The sequence below is a fragment of the Nerophis lumbriciformis genome, linkage group LG22, assembly GCF_033978685.3.
Source record: "Nerophis lumbriciformis linkage group LG22, RoL_Nlum_v2.1, whole genome shotgun sequence".
NCBI classification, from domain to species: Eukaryota; Metazoa; Chordata; class Actinopteri; order Syngnathiformes; family Syngnathidae; genus Nerophis; species Nerophis lumbriciformis.
This window is the reverse complement of record NC_084569.2, coordinates 40,492,295-40,516,185: the sequence shown is the minus strand read 5'-3', so window position 1 is coordinate 40,516,185 and position 23,891 is coordinate 40,492,295. Positions and strand designations below refer to the sequence as shown.

Genomic DNA, 23,891 nt, shown 5'->3' with positions numbered 1-23,891 from the left:
CATCGAAAATGTGTGGCGCATTATGAAGCGTAAAATACGACAGCGGAGACCCCGGACTGTTGAACGACTGAAGCTCTACATAAAACAAGAATGGGAAAGAATTCCACTTTCAAAGCTTCAACAATTAGTTTCCTCAGTTCCCAATCGTTTATTGAGTGTTGTTAAAAGAAAAGGTAATGTAACTAGGGCTGCAGCTAACGATTATTTTTCTATCGATTAATCTATAGATTATTTTTTTCGATTAATCGGTTAATCTATAGATTATTTTTTTCGATTAATCTATAGATTATTTTTCCTTTTACCGATTTTTTTTTTAATTTAAAATGAAGAGGAAAAAATAAATGTAGGCCAGTTTTTTCAAAAGGCACGGCTTTTATTTACAAAAAAAAAAGTATGGCCACTCAGTCAACATTGACAACAACATGACAAAATATTCTGTAACAATGTAAACATTTAAAACTTTTAACATTTAACAAAATTAAAAGTAGCTTATTTGCTTTTTAATGTGCAAATATAAAAGTAAACATCCAGTGCAAATGTTAATATTCTGGAATAGTATAAGCATTTCAAAAGTAAAAGTATTGCTTATTTTGCTTTAAAATGTGCAAAAATAAAGATAAACATCCAATACAAAAAAGTGCAAAACGGAAATATTCTGTAACAAGTGTAAACATTTCAACAAAAGTAAAAGTATTGCTTATTTGCTAAAATGTGCAAAAATAAAGCTAAACATCCAATACAAAAAAGTGTACAGTGTAAACATTTCAACAAAAGTAAAAGTATTGCTTATTTTGCTTAATAACACAACAATGATAGTATGATTAAAGTGAAAGTTAATTGTTGGTTTGTACATAGTATATGTAACTGTTAATGTTGTAAAAGGTATTTGCACAACTAATTAACGTTAGCGTTTGTGACACGTCTTGTGCCGTGGGGTTCTTTCAGGACCGACAGACTGAACGCCAGACGGCTTTGCCAGGTTTACAATCTTTTAATTTTACACAAAGTCTTTTCTCTTCCAACTGCGCGGATCGCGCACCTGGGCACGATTGCGGCGTCGCTCCCGGCGCGCCCCGCCTCGCCGCTCGCTCGCCGCCGCCGCCTCTCCACAGCGTTAAAGAGGAGCGCGTCTTTGTAAACACTGAACAGGCACGCCAAACGCGCCTCTCAGAGCGAAACGGTGCTTTAGTTTATGAATTTACAACGCAGATACAAATGACACATTCATGTTTTTGTGTAATAATGACAACGTATACGCACGCGGACGACTGACTTGTTGATGGTGATGGCAAGAACGCTGTCGGGGGTTTTCTTTTCAAATGTTCGTTCATAGCCGTTGTGCTGCTATGATAGGCCATTTCCGCTCGACACAGTGTGCATACAACAACATTATTAGGCCGTTTATTGAAATACTCCCACACTTTTGACGACTTTTGGCGTGCTTTTTTCCCCTCGCTCGCATCGTCTGCTTTGCGCTCCGCCATGACAGTAGTGTGACGTAAATATGCGACGCGCCGACGCACAAAAACGGCGTCGACGTATTTACGTAACCGATGACGTCGACTACGTCGACGCGTCGTTTCAGCCTTAAATGTAACAGTGGTGAACTACTTTGGCACGTGTTGCAGCCATGAAATTCTAAGTTAATTATTTGCAAAAAAAAAATAAAGTTTATTAGTTTGATCATCAAATTTGGATTTATTGGTTGCCAAAACTTGTTTGGGTGCCAATACAACCTTTTCTACAATGTCTTTTTTCCCCCCGATACCAAATCGTACTGGCTCCATAAGAAAGGGGCTCACTCGGCTCGGCGTCACAGAGTGAGTCCCCCAACGGCGAGACGTCGCGGGAGAGAACAGCGTCGTGGGATGGCGGCCAAGCGAGGCCACCTCGGGATCAAACGCCGTCAACGGGCGAGGGCTAATGCAATTAAAGCTGACTTCATTAGAGGTCCCGTCTGCTTATCAGCTGGGAGAACAATGGTGTACCCGCTGAGAGGGGGGCCCGTGCCTTTGACCACGTCAGTAAACACGCTTTGATTCATTGTTGGCCCGGTGGCGCGGGGAGGGAGGGAACGTGTGTGCGCAGCAGGAACGTCGGCCGAGGAAACAATCCCTTTGTGTCCGCCGTCTCCGTAGCGACGGAGGCGGTGAAAAACAAAAATTGAATAAACAAAACATATTTCTTCCTCGCCGAGGTGGCGATCCGTCACCGTCTGCCTAATTTAGCACCTGTTTGCGCCCCGAAGGAATGCTGCGGTGCCGGCGGAGTGCACGAGTGTGTTTAAACAGGGGGCCCCTTCCCGTGACCCCTAAGGGGGGGGCGGGGAGGGCCGCGGCCCCCAGAAGAACAGAGCAATAAAAGCGGGTCGACAAGCCTGAGAAATGAATTAAAGCGAGGCGAGAGGGCTGAGCGAAGACGCCAGACGGAATCATCTGGAATGTTCGGAGGAAGGAACGGGACGATTTTTGCTCCGGTCGGTCGGACGGGTTCTGAACGGCATCGGCGGCTGGCTCGGTTCTGATGAATTACACTTCAAATAATGAAGATGTGTTGACCATACTTGCCAACCTTGAGACCTCCGATTTCGGGAGGTGGGGGGTGGGGGGCGTGGGGCGTGGTTAAGATATATATATATATATATATATATATATATATGTATGTGTGGGAAAAAAAATCACAAGACTATTTCATCTCTACAGGCCTGTTTCATGAGGGGGGGTACCCTCAATCATCAGGAGATTTTAATGGGAGCATTCGCATACCATGGTTTATATAGGGCACAGAGTGGGTGGGTACAGGCTGGCCTAGGGGCGTGGTGATTGGCTCATGTGTTACCTAGGAGGTGTTTCCGTCTATGGCGGCATGTTGTTACAATTTCGCTGCGCTTGTTGAGGGATGACAGGTCTGGGCGGTAAATAATAAACAGTTTCTCTTTCAAGCATAGGTTGCATCTTTTATTACCACTATTGTAAGGTGTGCTGGATGCAAGAATTTGCCATGTTATTGAATATTCAACGTTATTGTCTTTGAGGTCCCAAATGTGTTTGCTGAGTTCTGTGGTATTTCGCAGGTTTTTGTTCCTGAAAGAAGCCTTGTGATTGTTCCATCTGGTTTTGAATTCACCCTCGGTTAATCCTACATATGTGTCGGATGTGTTAATGTCCTTGCGTATTACCTTAGATTGGTAGACAACTGATGTTTGTAAGCACCCCCCGTTGAGGGGGCAATCAGGTTTCTTTCGACAGTTACATGCTTTGTTGGTTTTGGAGTCGCTCTGACTGGGGGTCGACGGCTCATTTGCAATTGTTTTGTTGTGGTTTGAGATGATTTGTCGTATGTATATATATATATATATATATATATATATATAAGAAATACTTGACTTTCAGTGAATTCTAGCTATATATATATATATTTTTTTATTATATATATATATATATATATATATATAAATAAAATAAATACTTGAATTTCAGTGTTCATTTATTTACACATATACACACACACGACACTCATCTACTCATTGTTGAGTTAAGGGTTGAATTGTCCATCCTTGTTCTATTCTCTGTCACTATTTCAGAACACACACATGTGGTCATTTCCCAACCAATACTCTACAACACAAATACAACGTGAAGAGGTAGTCACCAGAAATGGTTTTCACTTCACAGGTGTGCTTGAAGCTCATGGAGAGAATGCAAAGAGTGTGCAAAGCAGTAATCAGAGCAAAAGGGTATGCATACACACACACACACACACACACACACACACACACACACACACACACACACACACACACACACGTTAAATGTATTCAAATGAAATGTTCAAGTACATTGCAAACATACAAAATATTAAAATGTTGTCATTTAAATATTTAGTTGATGTCATATATACTGTATGTACCGTATTTTCCGCACTATAAGGCGCACCTAAAAACCTCAAATTTTCTCAAAAGCTGACAGTGCGCCTTATATATGGACCAATATTGAGCCACAACAGGTCTCGCAACTACGGGATGCATAACGTAACCCCAGCCTCTACTGTAGCGTCTATTCTATGCGCCTTATAATGCGGTGCGCCTTATATATGAACAAAGTTTTAAAATAGGCCATTCATTGAAGGTGCGCCTTATAATCCGGTGCGCCTTATAGTGCGGAAAATACGCTATATATACTGTGTGTGTGTATATATGTATATATTAGAGATGCGCGGTTTGCGGGCACAACCGCGGAGTCCGCGGATTATCCGCGGATCGGGCGGATGAAATTAAAAAAAATAAAATTTTATCCGCCCGCGGGTCGGGTCGGGCGGATTAATTAGATTTTTTTTTTTTTTTTTTTTTGCGGGTGGCAGTTAAACCAATTGGTAAATATATATACATAGTTAAATGTTGTTACCCACATACGAAAAACGAGCAGGCACCTGCAGCATATGCCACAACAGAAGAAAAAAAAAAAAGAGATGGACACTTTTACGGAGCGGAGAAGGGACGCCTCGCCGGGGTCCGGGACCGAGGCCCCTTCCCCCGAAAGGGCCCCACCGGGAGCCGTAGCTGAGGCGATCCGCGAGAAGGGCCCGACGCACGTCCAGGGTCACTACCGCGCCCACCGCACCGACACCCCGCCTCGTCCGCCTTCGCCGCGGCCGGCGTCACGCGCAGCAGGTAAGCAGCTTACCTGCCCACCACCCCCGTGGCCGGGGGCTCGTAACATGGGTCACTCCGCGCGCTCCGCCCGCGCAGCTTACCTGCCCGCCACCCCTGTTGCCGGGGGCGCGTAACAGGGGTCACTCCGCGCGCAGTGCGCTCACGAAAGGGGTGGGGCTCACCCTGGTTGATATAGAGAGCAGGACGGTGGCCATGGAAGTCGGAACCCGCTAAGGAGTGTGTAACAAACCACCTGCCGAATCAACTAGCCCTGAAAATGGATGGCGCTGGAGCGTGGGCCCATACCTGGCCGTCGCCGGCAGCGAGACGCGCTTGGAGGTGCGCTCAGCGCGGCTCCCATATAATTGCGCACTGTTGTGCGTCTGGGTCGTGACAGCGTGGCACGCGAAAGTCTGTGCTGCATTGGATCAGTCTCCTTTCTTTAACAGGCAAAAGCTTTATAACCTCACCATACCTGCCAACTTTTGAAATCAGAAAAACCTAGTAGCCAGGGTCCAAGGGCCGCAGGCCCCGGTAGGTCCAGGACAAAGTCCTGGTGGAGGGTTCAGGGCTTCGCCCCCCCGACGCAAAATGATTATTAGCATTCAGACAGGTTAAAATGTTGCTAAAACCATCACTTTTCTATCAGTCACAGTGACTTTTCAAAACAAAAATATTACAGCAAAAATCATATGGGTTGATTGGCATGTTTATTCTGTAAGCTAACTTCAATAGTTTGAAATTATTTTGACAGTTAATGCCAGTTATCCTGTCAACCTTTCACAAGACTTCAATTTGTTAATTGAAAGTATAAACAGTATAAACACTTTTTACAGTAAACAAATGGTAAAACAGTACTAAACAATTCCATAAAAAAAATAATTGGTGTCATTATTAACTTTCTGTCCAAGCTTGTATAATCTACTGCCTTGTTCGATTGTAAAAAATATTCTGTGCCTAAAATTCACATTTCTATCACAATTATCATACTGTAAACATGGTAAGCTAACTTCATTAAAATTAATAGTCCTGTCAATAGCATGGAATTACAATTCAAATGTAGTTTTTTTGTAAGCCTTTCAAAAGAATTCAAAAGATGAAAAATTAATGAAAATTAATTTAAGCCATCAGACACTTGAAAAGTGGCACATCACATCTCTAATGTAATCATTTGAACTTTTCAACAGAAATAGCACTGCAAAAATATTAAGGACATACTTCTGTATTTTGGTAGTTATGCTGTCAACATTTAACAAGATTTCTTCAACTTGGACTTGAAAGCATAAATAGTATAAACACTTTTAACAGTATGTCGTGCTGTGAAATACAGCCGACAGGATTGCGCACCAAACACGAAGCAAGGCCAAAGGGCATGCTATGGTGCAGGAGAACAAAGGACTTCTTTCATTTAAGGTTTGTGATAAACCATCAAACTCATTCGTTAAAAGGACTCTATAGTAATATAAAGCGAATTTTTCTGGACATTATCATGCAAGAAAAGTTTATTTTTGGGACCGCGATCACCGCGTAATGATTTTTAAAGGTTGCATTACAAACATATAACTGTCCCATGTGATCAGCCAGTGCGATTGGAAATCCATGCTCAATTATTGCCTCCGTAAATAAAACTTCGGGCGGGTGCGGGCGGATGGAGGGCGGGTGCAGTTCTGATCAAACGTTACATCGGGTGGATGGCGGATGGTTGACGACTTTCTGACGCGGTTGCGGATGAAATAAATTGCCTATCCGCGCATCTCTAGTATATATACATACATATACATAATCATATACACACACACACACACACACACACACACACGCACACACACGCACACACACACACACACACACACACACACACACACACACACACACACATATAAATATATTAAAATGCATTTTTTTATTTTATTTTTTTATTTTTCCTGAGGGAACTCTCCTGAAATAATCAATAAAGTATTATATATCTATCTATATCTATATACACACACATACATGTATGTAACTTTATATGGAAAAAGTGATCATATTTCCTGATGCAGCGTATATTGAAATAACAAAGTTCCAACTTTATGAACCCACTGAGGCGACCGTTTGACGACGCGCGTCTCTTAAAAATACACAAACATGTGGAAAAGGAGCCTTTGGTTAATTTCCAAAATGTCCTTTCTGTTATTGTAACCATGGCAACAAGGCAATTGTGTTTGCCTTATGTGTTTGGGGCCAAATTCCAGCCAGGAAGAGCTACAGAAGGCAGTGTGAGAAACATCTAAAAGAAGGTTCCATGGTGTGTGTCTTTCTTTGAAAAGAAATCAATAAATGGAAGTGGAGTCATCAGATGAAATATTCATCTGCAGCAGCACAACAATGGTGTGTCATTAGTTTGCGACAACAAGCACACTCTCCGCTCCCCACGTCTGCTTTGGATGTTCACTGCGAGAGCGTCTTCTCCACTGAACATCTGGTAGAACTCGGACAAAAGCGACAAATCAATCTGACAAATTTGGACGGGTTCTTGATTTGAGATGCCTCTGTTTGTTTGTACGCGCTCCAAGTTGTGATACGTTGTGCAAGACGGCTTTGAAGGGGTTTTGTCTGCGTTTTCTCCTCGGCGTTATGACCGCCTGATTTATGTGGGCAGCAACGCAGAACAAAAGAAATGGAATTCAACCATTTTTGTTAGCGTAAAAAGAAACAAGGACTTGTATTAAAGGGGACCTATGAGGATTTTCATCTTTTCTGACTTATAAGTCTGGTTACAATACTTGTTTTAAACAATGACAAAGCATCAAATCATCATGTTCATGCCTGTTGTCAGGGTTTCCAGTCTGACTACGTTGTGATGTCACAGCGAGGTGGAGTAACCAGCTACAGGTCATGACTAGTTTTGCCTACAAAAGTGGGACAATGGATGGTTTCGCTCGGAAATGTTGCAAAAAGATGGTTATTTTGTTTGATTCTTGATATAGATTAAAGATCTTTAACTGAGCAGGACCCAAGCACTAGAAACCAGGGACAGGTCATGACTATTTTGCCTATAAAAGTGGGACAAGGATGGTTGAGTTAGCAACTCAACAAACTTCAACGGTCTTTAACTAAGCAGGAGCCAAGCACTAGAAACCAGGGACAGGTCATGACTATTTTTGACTATAAAAGTGAGAAAATGCCCGGGCAAGGATGGTTGAGTTAGCAACTCAACAAACTTAAACGGTCTTTAACTAAGCAGGACCCAAGCACTAGTAACCAGGGACAGGTCATGACTATTTTGCCTATAAAAGTGAGAAAATGCCCGAGCAAGGACGGTTGAGTTAGCAACTCAACAAACTTAAACGGTCTTTAACTAAGCAGGACCCAAGCACTAGAAACTAGGGACAGGTCATGACTATTTTGCCTATAAAAGTGGGAAAATGCCCGGGCAAGGATGGTTGAGTTAGCAACTTAACAAAGGTAAACTGTCTTTAACGAAGTAGGACCCAAGCACTAGTAACCAAGGACAAGTCATAACTATTTTGCCTATAAAAGTGGGAAAATGCCCAGGCAAGGATGGTTGAGTTAGCAACTCAACAAATTTAAACAGTCTTTAACTAAGCAGGAGCCAAGCACTAGAAACCAGGGACAGGTCATGACTATTTTGCCTATAAAAGTGGGAAAATGCCCAGGCAAGGATGGTTGAGTTAGCAACTCAACAAATGTAAACGGTCTTTAACTAAGCAGGACCCAAGCACTAGAAAACAGGGACAGGTCATGACTATTTTGCCTATAAAAGTGGGAAAATGGTTTCGCTCAGAAATGTTGCAAAAAGATGGTTGTTTTGTTTGATCCTTGTTATGTTTAATGCAAAAATAGATTAAAGATCTTTAACTGAGCAGGAGCCAAGCACTAGAAACCAGGGACAGGTCATGACTATTTTGCCTATAAAAGTGGGAAAATGCCCAACCAAGGATGGTTGAGTTAGCAACTTAACAAAGGTAAGCTGTCTTTAACTGAGCAGGACCCAAGCACTAGTAACCAAGGACAAGTCATGACTATTTTGCCTATAAAAGTGGGAAAATGCCCAGGCAAGGATGGTTGAGTTAGCAACTCAACAAACTTAAACGGTCTTTAACTGCGTAGGACCCAAGCACTAGTAACCAGGGACAAGTCATGACTATTTTGCCTATAAAAGTGGGAAAATGCCCGGGCAAAGATGGTTTCGCTCAGAAATGTTGCAAAAAGATGGTTATTTTGTTTGATTCTTGTTATGTTTAATGCAAAAATAGATTAAAGATCTTTAACTGAGCAGGACCCAAGCACTAGTAACCAAGGACAAGTCATGACTATTTTGCCTATAAAAGTGGGAAAATGCCCGGGCAAGGATGGTTGAGTTAGCAACTCAACAAACTTAAACAGGCTTTAACTAAGCAGCAGCCAAGCACTAGTAACCAAGGACAGGTCATGACTATTTTGCCTATAAAAGTGGGAAAATGCCTGGGCAAGAATGGTTTCGCTCGGAAATGTTGCAAAAAGATGGTTGTTTTGTTTGATTCTTGTTATGTTTAATGCAAAAATAGATTAAAGATCTTTAACTGAGCAGGACCCAAACACTAGAAACCAGTGACAGGTCATGACTATTTTGCCTATAAAAGTGGGAAAATGCCTGGGCAAGGATGGTTGAGTTAGCAACTCAACAAACTTAAATGGTCTTTAACTAAGCAAGACCCAAGTACTAGTAACCAGGGACAGGTCATGACTATTTTTTCCTATAAAAGTGGGAAAATGCCCGGTCAAGGGCGGTTGAGTTAGCAACTCAACAAACTTCAACAGTCTTTAACTAAGCAGGACCCAAGCACTAATAACCAGGGACAGGTCATGATTATTTTTGCCTATAAAAGTAGGAAAATGCCCGGGCAAGGATGGTTTCGCTCAGAAATGTTGCAAAAAGACGTTTGTTTTGTTTGATTCTTGTTATATTTAATGCAAAAATAGATTAAAGTTGTTTAACTGAGCAGGACCCAAGCACTAGAAACCAGGGACAGGTCATGACTATTATGCCTATAAAAGTGGGAAGATGCCGGGCAAGGATGGTTGACTTAGGAACTCAACAAACTTAAACGGTCTTTCACTAAGCAGGAGCCAAGCACTAGAAACCAGGGACAGGTCAAGACTATTTTGCCTATAAAAGTGGGAAAATGCCCGGGCAAGGATGGTTTCGCTCGGAAATGTTGCAAAAAGATGGCTGTTTTGTTTGATTCTTGTTATGTTTAATGCAAAAATAGATTAAAGATCTTTAACTAAGCAGGACCCAAGCACTAGAAACCAGGGACAGGTCATGACTATTTTGCCTTTAAAAGTGGGAAAATGCCTGGGCAAGGCTGGTTGAGTTAAAGTTAAAGTACCAATGATTGTCACACTAGGGATGTCCCGATCCAGGTTTTTGCACTTCCGATCCGATACCGAAATTGTTTTTGCATTTCCGATCCGATACCGATACTGACCGATACCGATACTGACCTATCCGAGCATGTATTAAAGTTTAAAGTTATTTAGCCTACTTAGTTGTCAGAATCATGTTGAAAAGGGTTTTAGTACTCTTGATAACAACTAGCCAGCTGAATTAGGGGAGTTTGAATAATACACAATGGTTGGTAACAAGAAACTGACCTGTTTATTCAAGGATAAACACAAAATAGACAAAATTATACATGACAAACAGAAATGGCATCATTGAACTAGGGCTGGGCGATATGGCCTTTTTTTAATATTGCCATATTTTAAGGCCATATTGCGATACACAATATATATCTCGATATTTTGCCTTAGCCTTGAATGAACACTTGATGCATATAATCACAGCAGTATGATGATTCTATGTGTTTTGAATGATTGATTGAGACTTTTATTAGTAGGTTGCAAAGTGAAGTACATATTCCGTACAATTGACCACTAAATGGTAACACCCCAATAAGTTTTTCCACTTGTTTAAGTCGGGGTCCACTTAAATTGATTCATGATACAGATATATACTATCAGATATATAATATCATCATAATACAGTCATCACACAAGATAATCACATTGAATTATTTACATTATTTATAATGCAGGGTGTGGAGGGGGGCGCCGGATGTAAGTGTCAAAAAGACAGCCAAAAGAGTTTGATATGAGAATAAATTTGAAGTTAAAATATAGGGTAGAAATGCATCCATTTGCAGGAAATGTAGTCTTGATTTTCAAAATTTTCTTTCAAGGCTTGCATGTCTACATTAAAACATTCTTCTTCATACTGCATTAATATATGCTACTTTTAAACTTTCATGCAGAGAAGGAAATCACAACTAAAAAAAATCACTAATTTTTTCAGACGGTGTTGATGTGGAAATTTTTGCCTCGGCATTTTGATGGTGTGGACGTGTGGCACCGAATGGAGATAAGCGTCTCGACAGACGTCACAATATTTGAACAATGATGACGAAAACTGTTTTCTCTGTCGTGTCCGTGTGTCGAAAATTGTTATGCGCTTATTTTTTCATTTGATTTTGTGCGTGGCATATAATTGCTATGCGCAGAGGACGCTTAAACAGTGCGCAATTGCACGGGCGAGCACCTTAGAGGGAGCGTTGCTCGCACGGCTGCGCTAGCATCACAGCTAACGTTAGCCATGCTGCTACCTCTCTGCTCGGGGAGGACGTATACGTATGTGACGTATGACGTGACAGTATGTGACGTGTGTAAGAAGGTGCGCTTGCTGTCTGTGAGAGGGAGACGCAGGAAAGAGTGAGAAGAGCCTGTCGTGTAATGCCAGCAGCTAAAAGCAACTGCGTGAGAATTCACATACCTGTGGATGTGTTGAAGGTGTGCTGGAAAATGCGGAACGGAAATTACGGAGCAGCAGAAAAGTGGAATGTATTATTTAAATCGGTGCGTTCGAAAACACGGACCAGTTTTTTTTTAAAACTGGATCTGGATCGGCATTTTCCCATGCCTTGCCGATACGCAATTTTTGGCAAATATCGGCAGCCGATCCGATCCAAATATCGGATCGGGAAATCCATATGCCACACACACACTAGGTGTGGTGAAATTAGCAACTCAACAAACTTAAACAGTCTTTAACTAAGCAGGACCCAAGCACTAGAAACCAGGGACAGGTCATGACTATTTTGCCTATAAAAGTGGGAAAATGCCCGGGCAAGGATGGTTGAGTTAGAGACTGTCAGAAAGCGACTTGAAGATGATGTGTAAAACATCATCTAGGCAACATTTTGAGCAAAGAACCACCATTACATGTTATGTAGACCACAAGGAAGTCTTTTAGATTTAGAAAATAATCATAATATGACTCCTTTAATGCGCCTTATAATCCGGTGCGCCCTATGGTCCGGAAAATACGGTATGTGCCAATATCACAGTGTGTCAATATGATGCTATATCATACCTGCCAACTTTTGAAATCAGAAAAACCTAGTAGCCAGGGTCCAGGGGCCGCAGGCCCCGGTAGGTCCAGGACAAAGTCCTGATGGGGGGTTCCTTCGCCCCCCCGACGCAAAATGATTATTAGCATTCAGACAGGTTAAAATGTTGCTAAAACCATCACTTTTCTATCAGTCACAGTGACTTTTCAAAACAAAAATATTACAGCAAAAATCATATGGGTTGATTGACATGTTTATTCTGTAAGCTAACTTCAATAGTTTGAAATGATTTTGACAGTTAATGCCAGTTATCCTGTCAACCTTTCACAAGACTTCAATTTGTTCATTGAAAGTATAAACAGTATAAACACTTTTTACAGTAAACAAATGGTAAAACAGAACTAAACAATTCCATAAAAAAAAAAAATTGGTGTCATTATCAACTTTCTGTCCAAGCTTGTATAATCTACTGCCTTGTTCAATTGTAAAAAATATTCTGTGCCTAAAATTCACATTTCTATCACAATTATCATACTGTAAACATGGTAAGCTAACTTCATTCAAATTAATAGTCCTGTCAATAGCATGGAATTACAATTCAAATGTAGTTTTTTTGTAAGCCTTTCAAAAGAATTCAAAATATGAAAAATTAATGAAAATTAATTGAAGCCATCAGACACTTGAAAAGTGGCACATCACATCTCTAATGTAATCATTTGAACTTTTCAACAGAAATAGCACTGCAAAAATTTTAAGGACATACTTCTGTATTTTGGTAGTTATGCTGTCAACATTTAACAAGATTTCTTCAACTTGGACTTGAAAGCATAAATAGTATAAACACTTTTAACAGTATAACAGTACTAAACAATTCCAATAGATAACATTGGTGTCATTACCTTTTTGTTTGCTCAATTATTGCCTCCGTAAATAAAACTTCGGCATTTATCACATCCAAAGAATCTGTTTGGGCGACGAAAAACGTTGAAAGTTTTCCACTTGTATCGCTAGCAACGGCATTAGACTTGTGTTTTTTTGTCCCAACGTGGTCTTTTACATCGCTAATTCCTCCGTGTCCGATCGAAAAATCTTGTCTGCACAAGGTGCAATTCGCGTAGTTTTCACCCTTTTTGGAACGGATAATTATTCCCGGATAGGCTTTTGAATATTCTTCACGGAATGACTGCAGTTTTCTTTTCGGTTTAAGACTCGTTTGCGATTTTTCTCCGGCTGATTCCATGATCGTTCGCTCGTTTGGAAACAATGGCAACTGGTGCCTCGTGCTTGGCAGCGGTGCTATAAATAGCCTCGCGCATGGCATTCGGAATGGCTCGATAGGAAGTTACGGGAAGCAGTGTCGATTGTCATTGTTGTTACGCGATTTCGTGAATAAAACTTAAAAAAAAAAAAAAATGTTTAATTAATGAAAAACCGTATTTTTTATCACTGCAACCATAACCCGGAATAGGTTGATGAAAACCGTACTAATTACGGGAAAACCGGAGTAGTTGGCAGGTATGCTATATGCACTAGTCTTCATGGGAAATGTGGTCTTCTCCTGGCAAAACACTACCGCTTTGGTCTTAAGTGGGGCTTTAAATGGTCATAACATGTCGTAAAATGGCATGTTTTTTCACCACATGGTAATGCAAGTCCTTCACCACAGCTACTAGTCCTTCGTTCTTGTTGGTTCTGTTGATGTAGTCTAGTTCGTATCCTTCTCAATCAAAGTCCATTCCTTTTTTTAATCTTCGATCCAAGTCTCTGAGATAGCGATCACTCTAGTAAAAATAGGTTGTGATTATTAATTGATTTCAAGAGACAGAATATTGGCTTCCAAAGCTCATTTTCTGTCTCTCAGTGTAAACATGCATAATTCCCTTGCGGGGACCTGAGTTTGGGTCCCCGCGCCGCGAGAGGTCCCGATGACATCACTGTGTAAACACAATTTAGTCCTGGTAAAGTGACGAATACCAGAATACGGTACCACATGATTCCATCACGGAGGAGAGCGTCTGTTTAAGCCATCACAGCACCAGGGTGTGGATGCTCTCTGATTAATTGAGACGTTCCCCCTCCCGACGTCTGCGAGAGCACATTCTTGCATGGTGGACTCACTCACTCGCTACTCACCGTAGTCTTTTTTACAGTACTTCTTCATGGTGATCTTCATCTTCCCTTTCGACCCTTTACAGTGCGACTCACAATCTGGGAACAAGAGAAAACAACATTTTAGTGTGTTTATAGACTTCACCGTTTATTTAACCATGGGGTCCCCAGTTTGTCTTTCATTGTGTGTAAGGCTGAAACGACGCGTCGACGTAGTCGACGTCATCGGTTACGTAAATACGTCGACGTCGTTTTTATGCTTCGACGCGTCGCATATTTACGTCACACTGCCGTCATGGCGGAGCGCAAAGCAGATGATGCGAGCGGTGCGAGCGAGGGAAAAAAGCACGCCAAAAGTCGTCAAAAGTGTGGGAGTATTTCAATAAACGGCCTAATAATGTTGTAGCGGTGAACAGCTGTCTCGTCAGCTGATGCGCGAGCTCGCAACCGTGGCTGTTTAGCAACCAGCCAAACCCCACTTAATCAAATTATATTTTATCTTAGAGCACATCCGCATCCCTATTCACCTAGGCAACCCCAGGAAATGTATATAATTCGGCATTATTTCGGCCAGTCGGCTTATAAAATCAGAGCCGATCAGTTTACGTTCACGCGCAGGTATAACGCGGCGCGCTCCTGTCTCATCTGCTGGTGCGCGAGCCCGGTAATTAGACCGCTGTGTCAAATCAAGGAGTACAAAAGACGCCAGCGCAGAGTGGAAAAAGGTTTAGTTCATTACAGATAACCCAGAGTTGTGCCAAAAGTATGTAAGATTTAATATTTCTCTTCGTGGGTGTGGCGCACCTGTTGCGCTGGTAGCGTGCTTAGTCTGGAGGCTAAATACACACAGTGTGTTATGTAACTGTTGTTTAGTGTTCATATTCTTTGCTTAGTTTGATAAATGTTGGAGCAGTTTGCTTCATCAGGAGGGTGAAGTCGCTCAATTTAAAGTGTTGGATTTAACTGTGTTGGATCATTGGCTGCTGGTGAGGGCGTAGAAAAAGGGGCATTTTTCTACCAGTAGACAGCGTTTAAGATTGAGTGTTTCACTGCTAAATTAATAATATATTTATATTGAATATGGATTTTAAATATGTATCTAAATAGGTGGTTAATTGGTTAGGTATTTATGTATTTGCATATTGGGTTTTCTGTTGCATTTATCTATTGTGTTTCTGGTGTTAAATGTATTTTATATGTATCTTGGTGCATTTATGTTGAGACAATTTATTTAAAATCTGTTTTAACTTAAAGGGAAAAGATGTGTCCATTTTCTTGCACTTGTTTAATGGTTAAGAGTTTGATAGCCTAATTAATAGTTGTAAATTATGGGATTGATAATTGATTAATTTTTTACAGCATGTTAATCTTGTGGTGTTTTGTCCTTAAAGGTTTTTCACCTACTAAAGAAGCTAAAGGCTACTAAAGGCTACTAAAGGCTACTAAAGACAGCTAATGACAGCTAAAGAAACTAAAGTCTATTAACACTGCTAAAGACTGCTAAAAAGACTAAAGAAGAAAAAAGAAGCTGTTTCTTGGTTGGAAAAACTGTTGCAAACTAAAGGAAAATAAAAGGAAAAAGTAACTACGGTCTGGTCTATTGAGTGAAATCCAGAAGCCACATTCAGCATTGGTACATCCCTTCAAGTGTGGGATAAGCACAGCGAAAAAAGCAAAACACTTGACAGTTGTTGTATGCACACTGTGTCGAGCGGAAATGGCCTATCATAGCAGCACAACGGCTATGAAGGAACATTTGAAAAGAAAACACCCGACAGCGTTCTTGCCATCACCATCAACTAGTCAATCGTCCGCGTGAGTATACGTTGTCATCATTACACAAAATCATGAATGTGTCATTTGTATCTGCGTTGTAAATTCATAAACTAAAACACTGTTTCGCTCTGAGAGGCGCGTTTGGCGTGCCTGTTCAGTGTTTACAAAGACGCGCTCCTCTTTAACGCTAACGTTAATTAGTTGTGCAAATACCTTTTACAACATTAACAGTTACATATACTATGTACAAACCAACAATTAACTTTCACTTTAATCATACTATCATTGTTGTGTTATTAAGCAAAATAAGCAATACTTTTACTTTTGTTGAAATGTTTACACTGTTACAGAATATTTCCTTTTGCACTTTTTTGTATTGGATGTTTATCTTTATTTTTGCACATTTTAAAGCAAAACAAGCAATACTTTTACTTTAGAAATGCTTATACTATTGCAGAATATTAAGATTTGCACTGGATGTTTACTTTTATATTTGCACATTAAAAAGCAAATAAGCTACTTTTAATTTTGTTAAATGTTAAAAGTTTTAAATGTTTACATTGTTACAGAATATTTTGTCATGTTGTTGTCAATGTTGACTGAGTGGCCATACTTTTTTTTTTGTAAATAAAAGCCATGCCTTTTGAAAAAACTGGCCTACATTTATTTTTTCCTCTTCATTTTAAATAAAAAAAATAATCGGTAAAAGGAAAAATAATCTATAGATTAATCGAAAAAAAATAATCTATAGATTAACCGATTAATCGAAAAATAATCTATAGATTAATCGATAGAAAAATAATCGTTAGCTGCAGCCCTAGTTGGGTCACAAAAAAACTACCCAACTCCTTGGAAATAACCCGTAAATATGACCCAACAGGCTCAACCCAGCGGTTGGGTAGAAAAAATAACCCAGCGTTTTTCAGTGCGCACATGAGATATTTTTTTAAACACAGAAAAATCATAACTTAAAACTCACACACAGATTGATCCATAGACACACACATTGCCAGACAGACATGTGTATTGGATTACACACGCACAGATTGCGATAACCGTTTGCAAATAATTTTCATACAAACCCCGTTTCCATATGAGTTGGGAAATTGTGTTAGATGTAAATATAAACGGAATACAATGATTTGCAAATCCTTTTCAACCCATATCCAGTTGAATATGCTACAAAGACAACATATTTAAAATATATAATAAAACGACTTCCGGACGGCTTCGAAGCGATTCTGGACCACCATCCGCCGCCTCAGGAAGGGGAAGCAGTGCACTATCAACACCGTGTATGGTGCGGATGGTGTTCTGCTGACCTCGACTGCGGAAGTTGTGGATCGGTGGAGGGAATACTTTGAAGACCTCCTCAATCCCACCAACACGTCTTCCTATGAGGAAGCAGTGCCTGAGGAATCTGTGGTGGGCTCTCCTATTTCTGGGGCTGAGGTTGCTGAGGTAGTTAAAAAGCTCCTCGGTGGCAAGGCCCCGGGGGTGGATGAGATCCGCCCGGAGTTCCTTAAGGCTCTGGATGCTGTAGGGCTGTCTTGGTTGACAAGACTCTGCAGCATCGCGTGGACATCGGGGGCAGTACCTCTGGATTGGCAGACCGGGGTGGTGGTTCCTCTCTTTAAAAAGGGGAACCGGAGGGTGTGTTCTAACTATCGTGGGATCACACTCCTCAGCCTTCCCGGTAAGGTCTATTCAGGTGTACTGGAGAGGAGGCTACGCCGGATAGTCGAACCTCGGATTCAGGAGGAACAGTGTGGTTTTCGTCCTGGTCGTGGAACTGTGGACCAGCTCTATACTCTCGGCAGGGTCCTTGAGAGTGCATGGGAGTTTGCCCAACCAGTCTACATGTGCTTTGTGGACTTGGAGAAGGCATTCGACCGTGTCCCTCGGGAAGTCCTGTGGGGAGTGCTCAGAGAGTATGGGGTTTCGGACTGTCTGATTGTGGCGGTCCGCTCCCTGTATGATCAGTGTCAGAGCTTGGTCCGCATTGCCGGCAGTAAGTCGGACACGTTTCCAGTGAGGGTTGGACTCCGCCAAGGCTGCCCTTTGTCACCCATTCTGTTCTGAACTTTTATGGACATAATTTCTAGGCGCAGTCAAGGCGTTGAGGGGATCTGGTTTGGTGACTGCAGGATTAGGTCTCTGCTTTTTGCAGATGATTTGGTCCTGATGGCTTCATCTGGCCAGGATCTTCAGCTCTCACTGGATCGGTTCGCAGCTGAGTGTGAAGCGACTGGGATGAGAATCAGCACCTCCAAGTCCGAGTCCATGGTTCTCGCCCGGAAAAGGGTGGAGTGCCATCTCCGGGTTGGGGAGGAGATCTTGCCCCAAGTGGAGGAGTTCAAGTACCTCGGAGTCTTGTTCACGAGTGAGGGAAGAGTGGATCGTGAGATCGACAGGCGGATCGGTGCGGCGTCTTCAGTAATGCGGACGCTGTATCGATCCGTTGTGGTGAAGAAGGAGCTGAGCCGGAAGGCAAAGCTCTCAATTTACCGGTCGATCTACGTTCCCATCCTCACCTATGGTAATGAGCTTTGGGTTATGACCGAAAGGACAAGATCACGGGTACAAGCGGCCGAAATGAGTTTCCTCCGCCGGGTGGCGGGGCTCTCCCTTAGAGATAGGGTGAGAAGCTCTGTCATCCGGGGGGAGCTCAAAGTAAAGCCGCTGCTCCTCCACATCGAGAGGAGCCAGATGAGGTGGTTCGGGCATCTGGTCAGGATGCCACCCGAGCGCCTCCCTAAGGAGGTGTTTAGGGCACGTCCGACCGGTAGGAGGCCACGAGGAAGACCCAGGACACGTTGGGAAGACTATGTCTCCCGGCTGGCCTGGGAACGCCTCGGGATCCCCCGGGAGGAGCTGGACGAAGTGGCTGGGGAGAGGGAAGTCTGGGCTTCCCTGCTTAGGCTGCTGCCCCCGCCACCCGACCTCGGATAAGCGGAAGAAGATGGATGGATGGATGGATGGACAACATATTTGATGTTCAAACTCATAAACTTTATTTTTTTTGCAAATAATAATTAACTTAGAATTTCATGGCTGCAACACGTGCCAAAGTAGTTGGGAAAGGGCATGTTCACCACTGTGTTACATGGCCTTTCCTTTTAACAACACTCAATAAACGATTGGGAACTGAGGAAACTAATTGTTGAAGCTTTGAAAGTGGAATTCTTTCCCATTCTTGTTTTATGTAGAGCTTCAGTCGTTCAACAGTCCGGGGTCTCCGCTGTCGTATTTAACGCTTCATAATGAGCCACACATCTTCGATGGGAGACAGGTCTGGACTGCAGGCGGGGCCAGGAAAGTACCCGCACTCTTTTTTTACGAAGCCACGCTGTTGTAACACGTGCTGAATGTGGCTTGGCATTGTCTTGCTGAAATAAGCAGGGGCGTCCATGAAAAAGACGGCGCTTAGATGGCAGCATATGTTGTTCCAAAACCTGTATGTACCTTCAAGCATTAATGGTGCCTTCACAGAAGTGTAAGTTACCCATGCTTTGGACACTAATGCACCCCCATACCATCACACATGCTGGCTTTTGAACTTTGCGTCGATAACAGTCTGGATGGTTCGCTTCCCCTTTGGTCCGGATGACACGATGTCGAACATTTCCAAAAACAATTTGAAATGTGGACTCGTCAGACCACAGAACACTTTTACACTTTGCATCAGTCCATCTTAGATGAGCTCGGGCCCAGAGAAGCCGTAGGCGTTTCTGGATGTTGTTGAAAAAATGGCTTTGGCTTTGCATAGGAGAGTTTTAACTTGCACTTACAGATGTAGCGACCAACTGTAGTTACTGACAGTGGTTTTCTGAAGTGTTCCTGATCCCATGTGGTGATATCCTTTACACACTGATGTGGCTTTTTGATGCAGTACCGCCTGAGGGATCGAAGGTGTGTAATATCATGGCTTACGGGCAGTGATTTCTCCAGATTCTCTGAACCTTTTGATGATATTACGGAGCGTAGATGGTGAAATCCCTAAATTCCTGGTTGAGAAATGTTGTTCTTAAACAATTTGCTCAGGCATTTGTTGACAAAGTGGTGACCCTCGCCCCGTCCTTGTTTGTGAATGACTGAGCATTTCATGGAAGCTGCTTTTATAGCCAATCGTGGCACCCACCTGTTCCCAATTAGCATGTTCACATGTGGGATGTTCCAAATAAGTCTTTGATGAGCATTCCTCAACTTTCTCACTCTTTTTTGCCACTTGTGCCAGCTTTTTTGAAACATGTTGCAGGCATCAAATTCTAAGTTAGCTAATATTTGCAAAAAATAAGAAAGTTTCTCAGTGTGAACATGAAATATCTTGTCTTTGCAGTCTATTCAATTGAATATAAGTTGAAAAGGATTTGTTGTATTCTCTTTTTATTTACCATTTACACAACATGACAACTTCACTGCTTTTGGGGTTTGTATTTATTGGCAAACTTTGTAAGTCTTTTGGTGTCATAAAGCAGATATATACAGAGGTGGGTAGTAACGCGCTACATTTACTCCGTTACATCTACTTGAGTAACTTTTGGGATAAATTGTACTTCTAAGAGTAGTTTTAATGCAACATACTTTTACTTTTACTTGAGTATATTTATAGAGAAGAAACGCTACTTTTACTCCGCTACTTTTATCTACATTCAGCTCGCTACTCGCTACTAATTTTTATCCATCTGTTAATGCACGCTTTGTTTGTTTTGGTCTGTCAGACAGACCTTCATAGTGCCTGCGTTTCAACAAATACAGTCACTGGTGACGTTCACTCCGTTCCACCAATCAGATGCAGTCACTGGTGACGTTGGACCAATCAAACAGAGCCAGGCGGTCACATGACCTGACTTAAACAAGTTGAAAAACTTATTGGGGTGTTACCATTTAGTGGTCAATTGTACGGAATATGTACTGTACTGTGCAATCTACTAATAAAAGTTCCAATCAATCAATCAAAAGTGTGAAGGAAAAAAAGACAATTTTTTTATTTCAACCGTAAACCCCGTCAAAAGCCTAAAGACTGACTGCACAGTTCCTGTCTTCACAATAAAAGTGCCGCTCCATCGCGCCTGCGCTTTCAAAATAAGAGTCTCCGAAAGCCTGCGCAAACAAGCTAGCAAGCTACGGAGTTTGCCGCCAATGTATTTCTTGTAAAGTGTATAAAAAACGAATATGGAAGCTGGACATATAAGATGCCAAAAACCAACCACTTTCATGTGGTATTGGACAGAAAGGAGGAACTTTTTTTTTCTCCTCCATTTGAAAACGTGGACGTTTGTCATCACTACTGTCTGATTACAATCAATGCAAGTCATCAGAATCAGGTAATACACCAACTTATATTCTTGTCTTCATGAAAGAAAGGAATCTATATGTGTTAAACATGCATGTATATTCATTAAAACACCTTTAACATGTAAACAAAAACGGCAAAAAATATATATATAAATTATATATTGTATATATCAATGTATGTATATATATAAATATATATATATATATATATATATGTATGTGTGGAAAAAAAATCACAAGACTATTTCATCTCTACAGGCCTGTTTCATGAGGGGGGGTACCCTCAATCATCAGGAGATTTTAATGGGAGCATTCGCATACCATGGTTTATATAGGGCACAGAGTGGGTGGGTACAGGCTGGCCTAGGGGCGTGGTGATTGGCTCATGTGTTACCTAGCAGGTGTTTTCGTCTATGGCGGCATGTTGTTACAATTTCGCTGCGCTTGTTGAGGGATGACAGGTCTGGACGGTAAATAATAAACAGTTTCTCTTTCAAGCATAGGTTGCATCTTTTATTACCACTATTGTAAGGTGTGCTGGATGCAAGAATTTGCCATGTTATTGAATATTCAACATTATTGTCTTTGAGGTCCCAAATGTGTTTGCTGAGTTCTGTGGTATTTCGCAGGTTTTTGTTCCTGAAAGAAGCCTTGTGATTGTTCCATCTGGTTTTGAATTCTCCCTCGGTTAATCCTACATATGTGTCGGATGTGTTAATGTCCTTGCGTATTACCTTAGATTGGTAGACAACTGATGTTTGTAAGCACCCCCCGTTGAGAGGGCAATCAGGTTTCTTTCGACAGTTACATCCTTTGTTGGTTTTGGAGTCGCTCTGTCTGGGGGCCGACGGCTCATTTGCAATTGTTTTGTTGTGGTTTGACATGATTTGTCGTATATTGTTCATGCAGCTGTAGCTCAATTTAATGTTGTTCTTGTTGAATACTTTTCTTAGGGTGTTGTCTTTGGGAAAGTGTTTGTCAATCAGATTGAGGAATTTGTGTCCAATGTTAGTTGAGACGTTTTTGCTGTATGGGGGGGTTGTACCAGATGATGTCGTTTCGTTTTCTGTTCTTTTTTGGCTGGTTTCCTGGCGTGGGTTCATAGGTGAGGGTGAAATTGTATCCGCTTTCATCAAGGGCTTTTTGGTACGGGGGGGTTGCTTGGTCAAATTCAGCTTTGCTAGATGACAGCATCGATAGCCTTTTATTGATTCACGGTAGGTATTCTTTTCGTGGTGGTGGGTGGGTGGTTGCTGTCATGGTGCACGTATTGGAGTGTTGTGTTGGGTTTCGTGAATGGTTGGTAGCTGTTATTTCTCAGGTTGAAAGTGACGTCAAGGAAGTTGACGGTTTGCTTGTTGGCTTCAATCGTGATCCGTAGGCCGTTCTCTTTGAAAATTTGGCATATGCGCTTCTTGGTATTCTCGCTGCTCCTTGGCGAGGCGCGACACACTGCCAGTCCGTACCCACCCACTCTGTGCCCTATATAAACCATGGTATGTGAATTCTCCCATTAAAATCTCCTGATGATTGAGGGAACCCCTCATGAAACAGGCCTGTAGAGATGAAGTAGTCTTGTGATTTGTTTCCCCACACATACATATATTGCGCTCTACTACGGTATCGAGCACTATTTTTTGGATAACCTTATTAAGATATATATATATATATATATATATATATATATATATATATATATACTGTGTATATATAAATATATATATAAAAAAATATATATATTTATATATATATATATATGTATCTGTTTATACTTTATTTTATTTCTGATTTTTATTATTATTAATGTAATATTATTTCCTTTTTTTTCTGCTTATTTAATCGATATTACTTTGTTTTGTTGTTTTGTTGTTTCTTTCTTTTTTGGGGGGCGGGGGTGGTATGGATGGGATATAAACTAAAATATTTTGACATTTAGGGCAGACAATAGATATATGATTTATGTGAATATCATGTAATGGATAGGAATGTCTGAAGCCGGATGTCAATAAAAATTAAATGGAAAAAATAAAATAAAATCACTGATTTAATGTTAGAATAAAAAGTAATTCACGAAAAAAAAAAAAAAAAAAAAAAAAGTGTCTTAAAGTATCGAAATACATTTTGGTGCCGGTAAAAAATATTGGTATCGGGACAACCTTATAAGGCACGCTGTCGACTTTTGAGAAAACGAAAAGGATTTTAAGTGTGCCTTATAGTCGGAAAAATACAGTATTCAGCTTTGCTGGATGACAGCATCGATAGCCTTTTATTGATTCACGGTAGGTATTCTTTTCGTGGTGGTGGGTGGGTGGTTGCTGTCATGGTGCACGTATTGGAGTGTTGTGTTGGGTTTCGTGAATGGTTGGTAGCTGTTATTTCTCAGGTTGAAAGTGACGTCAAGGAAGTTGACGGTTTGCTTGTTGGCTTCAATCGTGATCCGTAGGCCGTTCTCTTTGAAAATTTGGCATATGCGCTTCTTGGTATTCTCGCTGCTCCTTGGCGAGGCGCGACACACACTGCCAGTCCGTCATCACGGTAAATACCAAGGTTCAGATTGAGGCTAGCGAGCTGGGAGAGGAGGAAACTATATATATATATATATATATATGATATGTGTGTGTATGTTACTCATCAGTTACTCAGTACTTGAGTAGTTTTTTTACAAC

The 23,891-nt window shown here is 41.4% G+C and overlaps 1 protein-coding gene across 1 annotated transcript in view; it reads right to left on the bottom strand.

Moving 5' to 3' along the window:
* Nucleotides 1-23,891, bottom strand: part of ntn1b (netrin 1b) — a 206,059-nt gene that overhangs the window by 16,524 nt on the left and 165,644 nt on the right. The window contains exon 6 of the mRNA XM_061973861.2: nucleotides 14,176-14,250. Coding sequence (XP_061829845.2) covers nucleotides 14,176-14,250 — 75 coding nt within the window. The remainder of the gene's footprint in view (nucleotides 1-14,175; nucleotides 14,251-23,891) is intronic.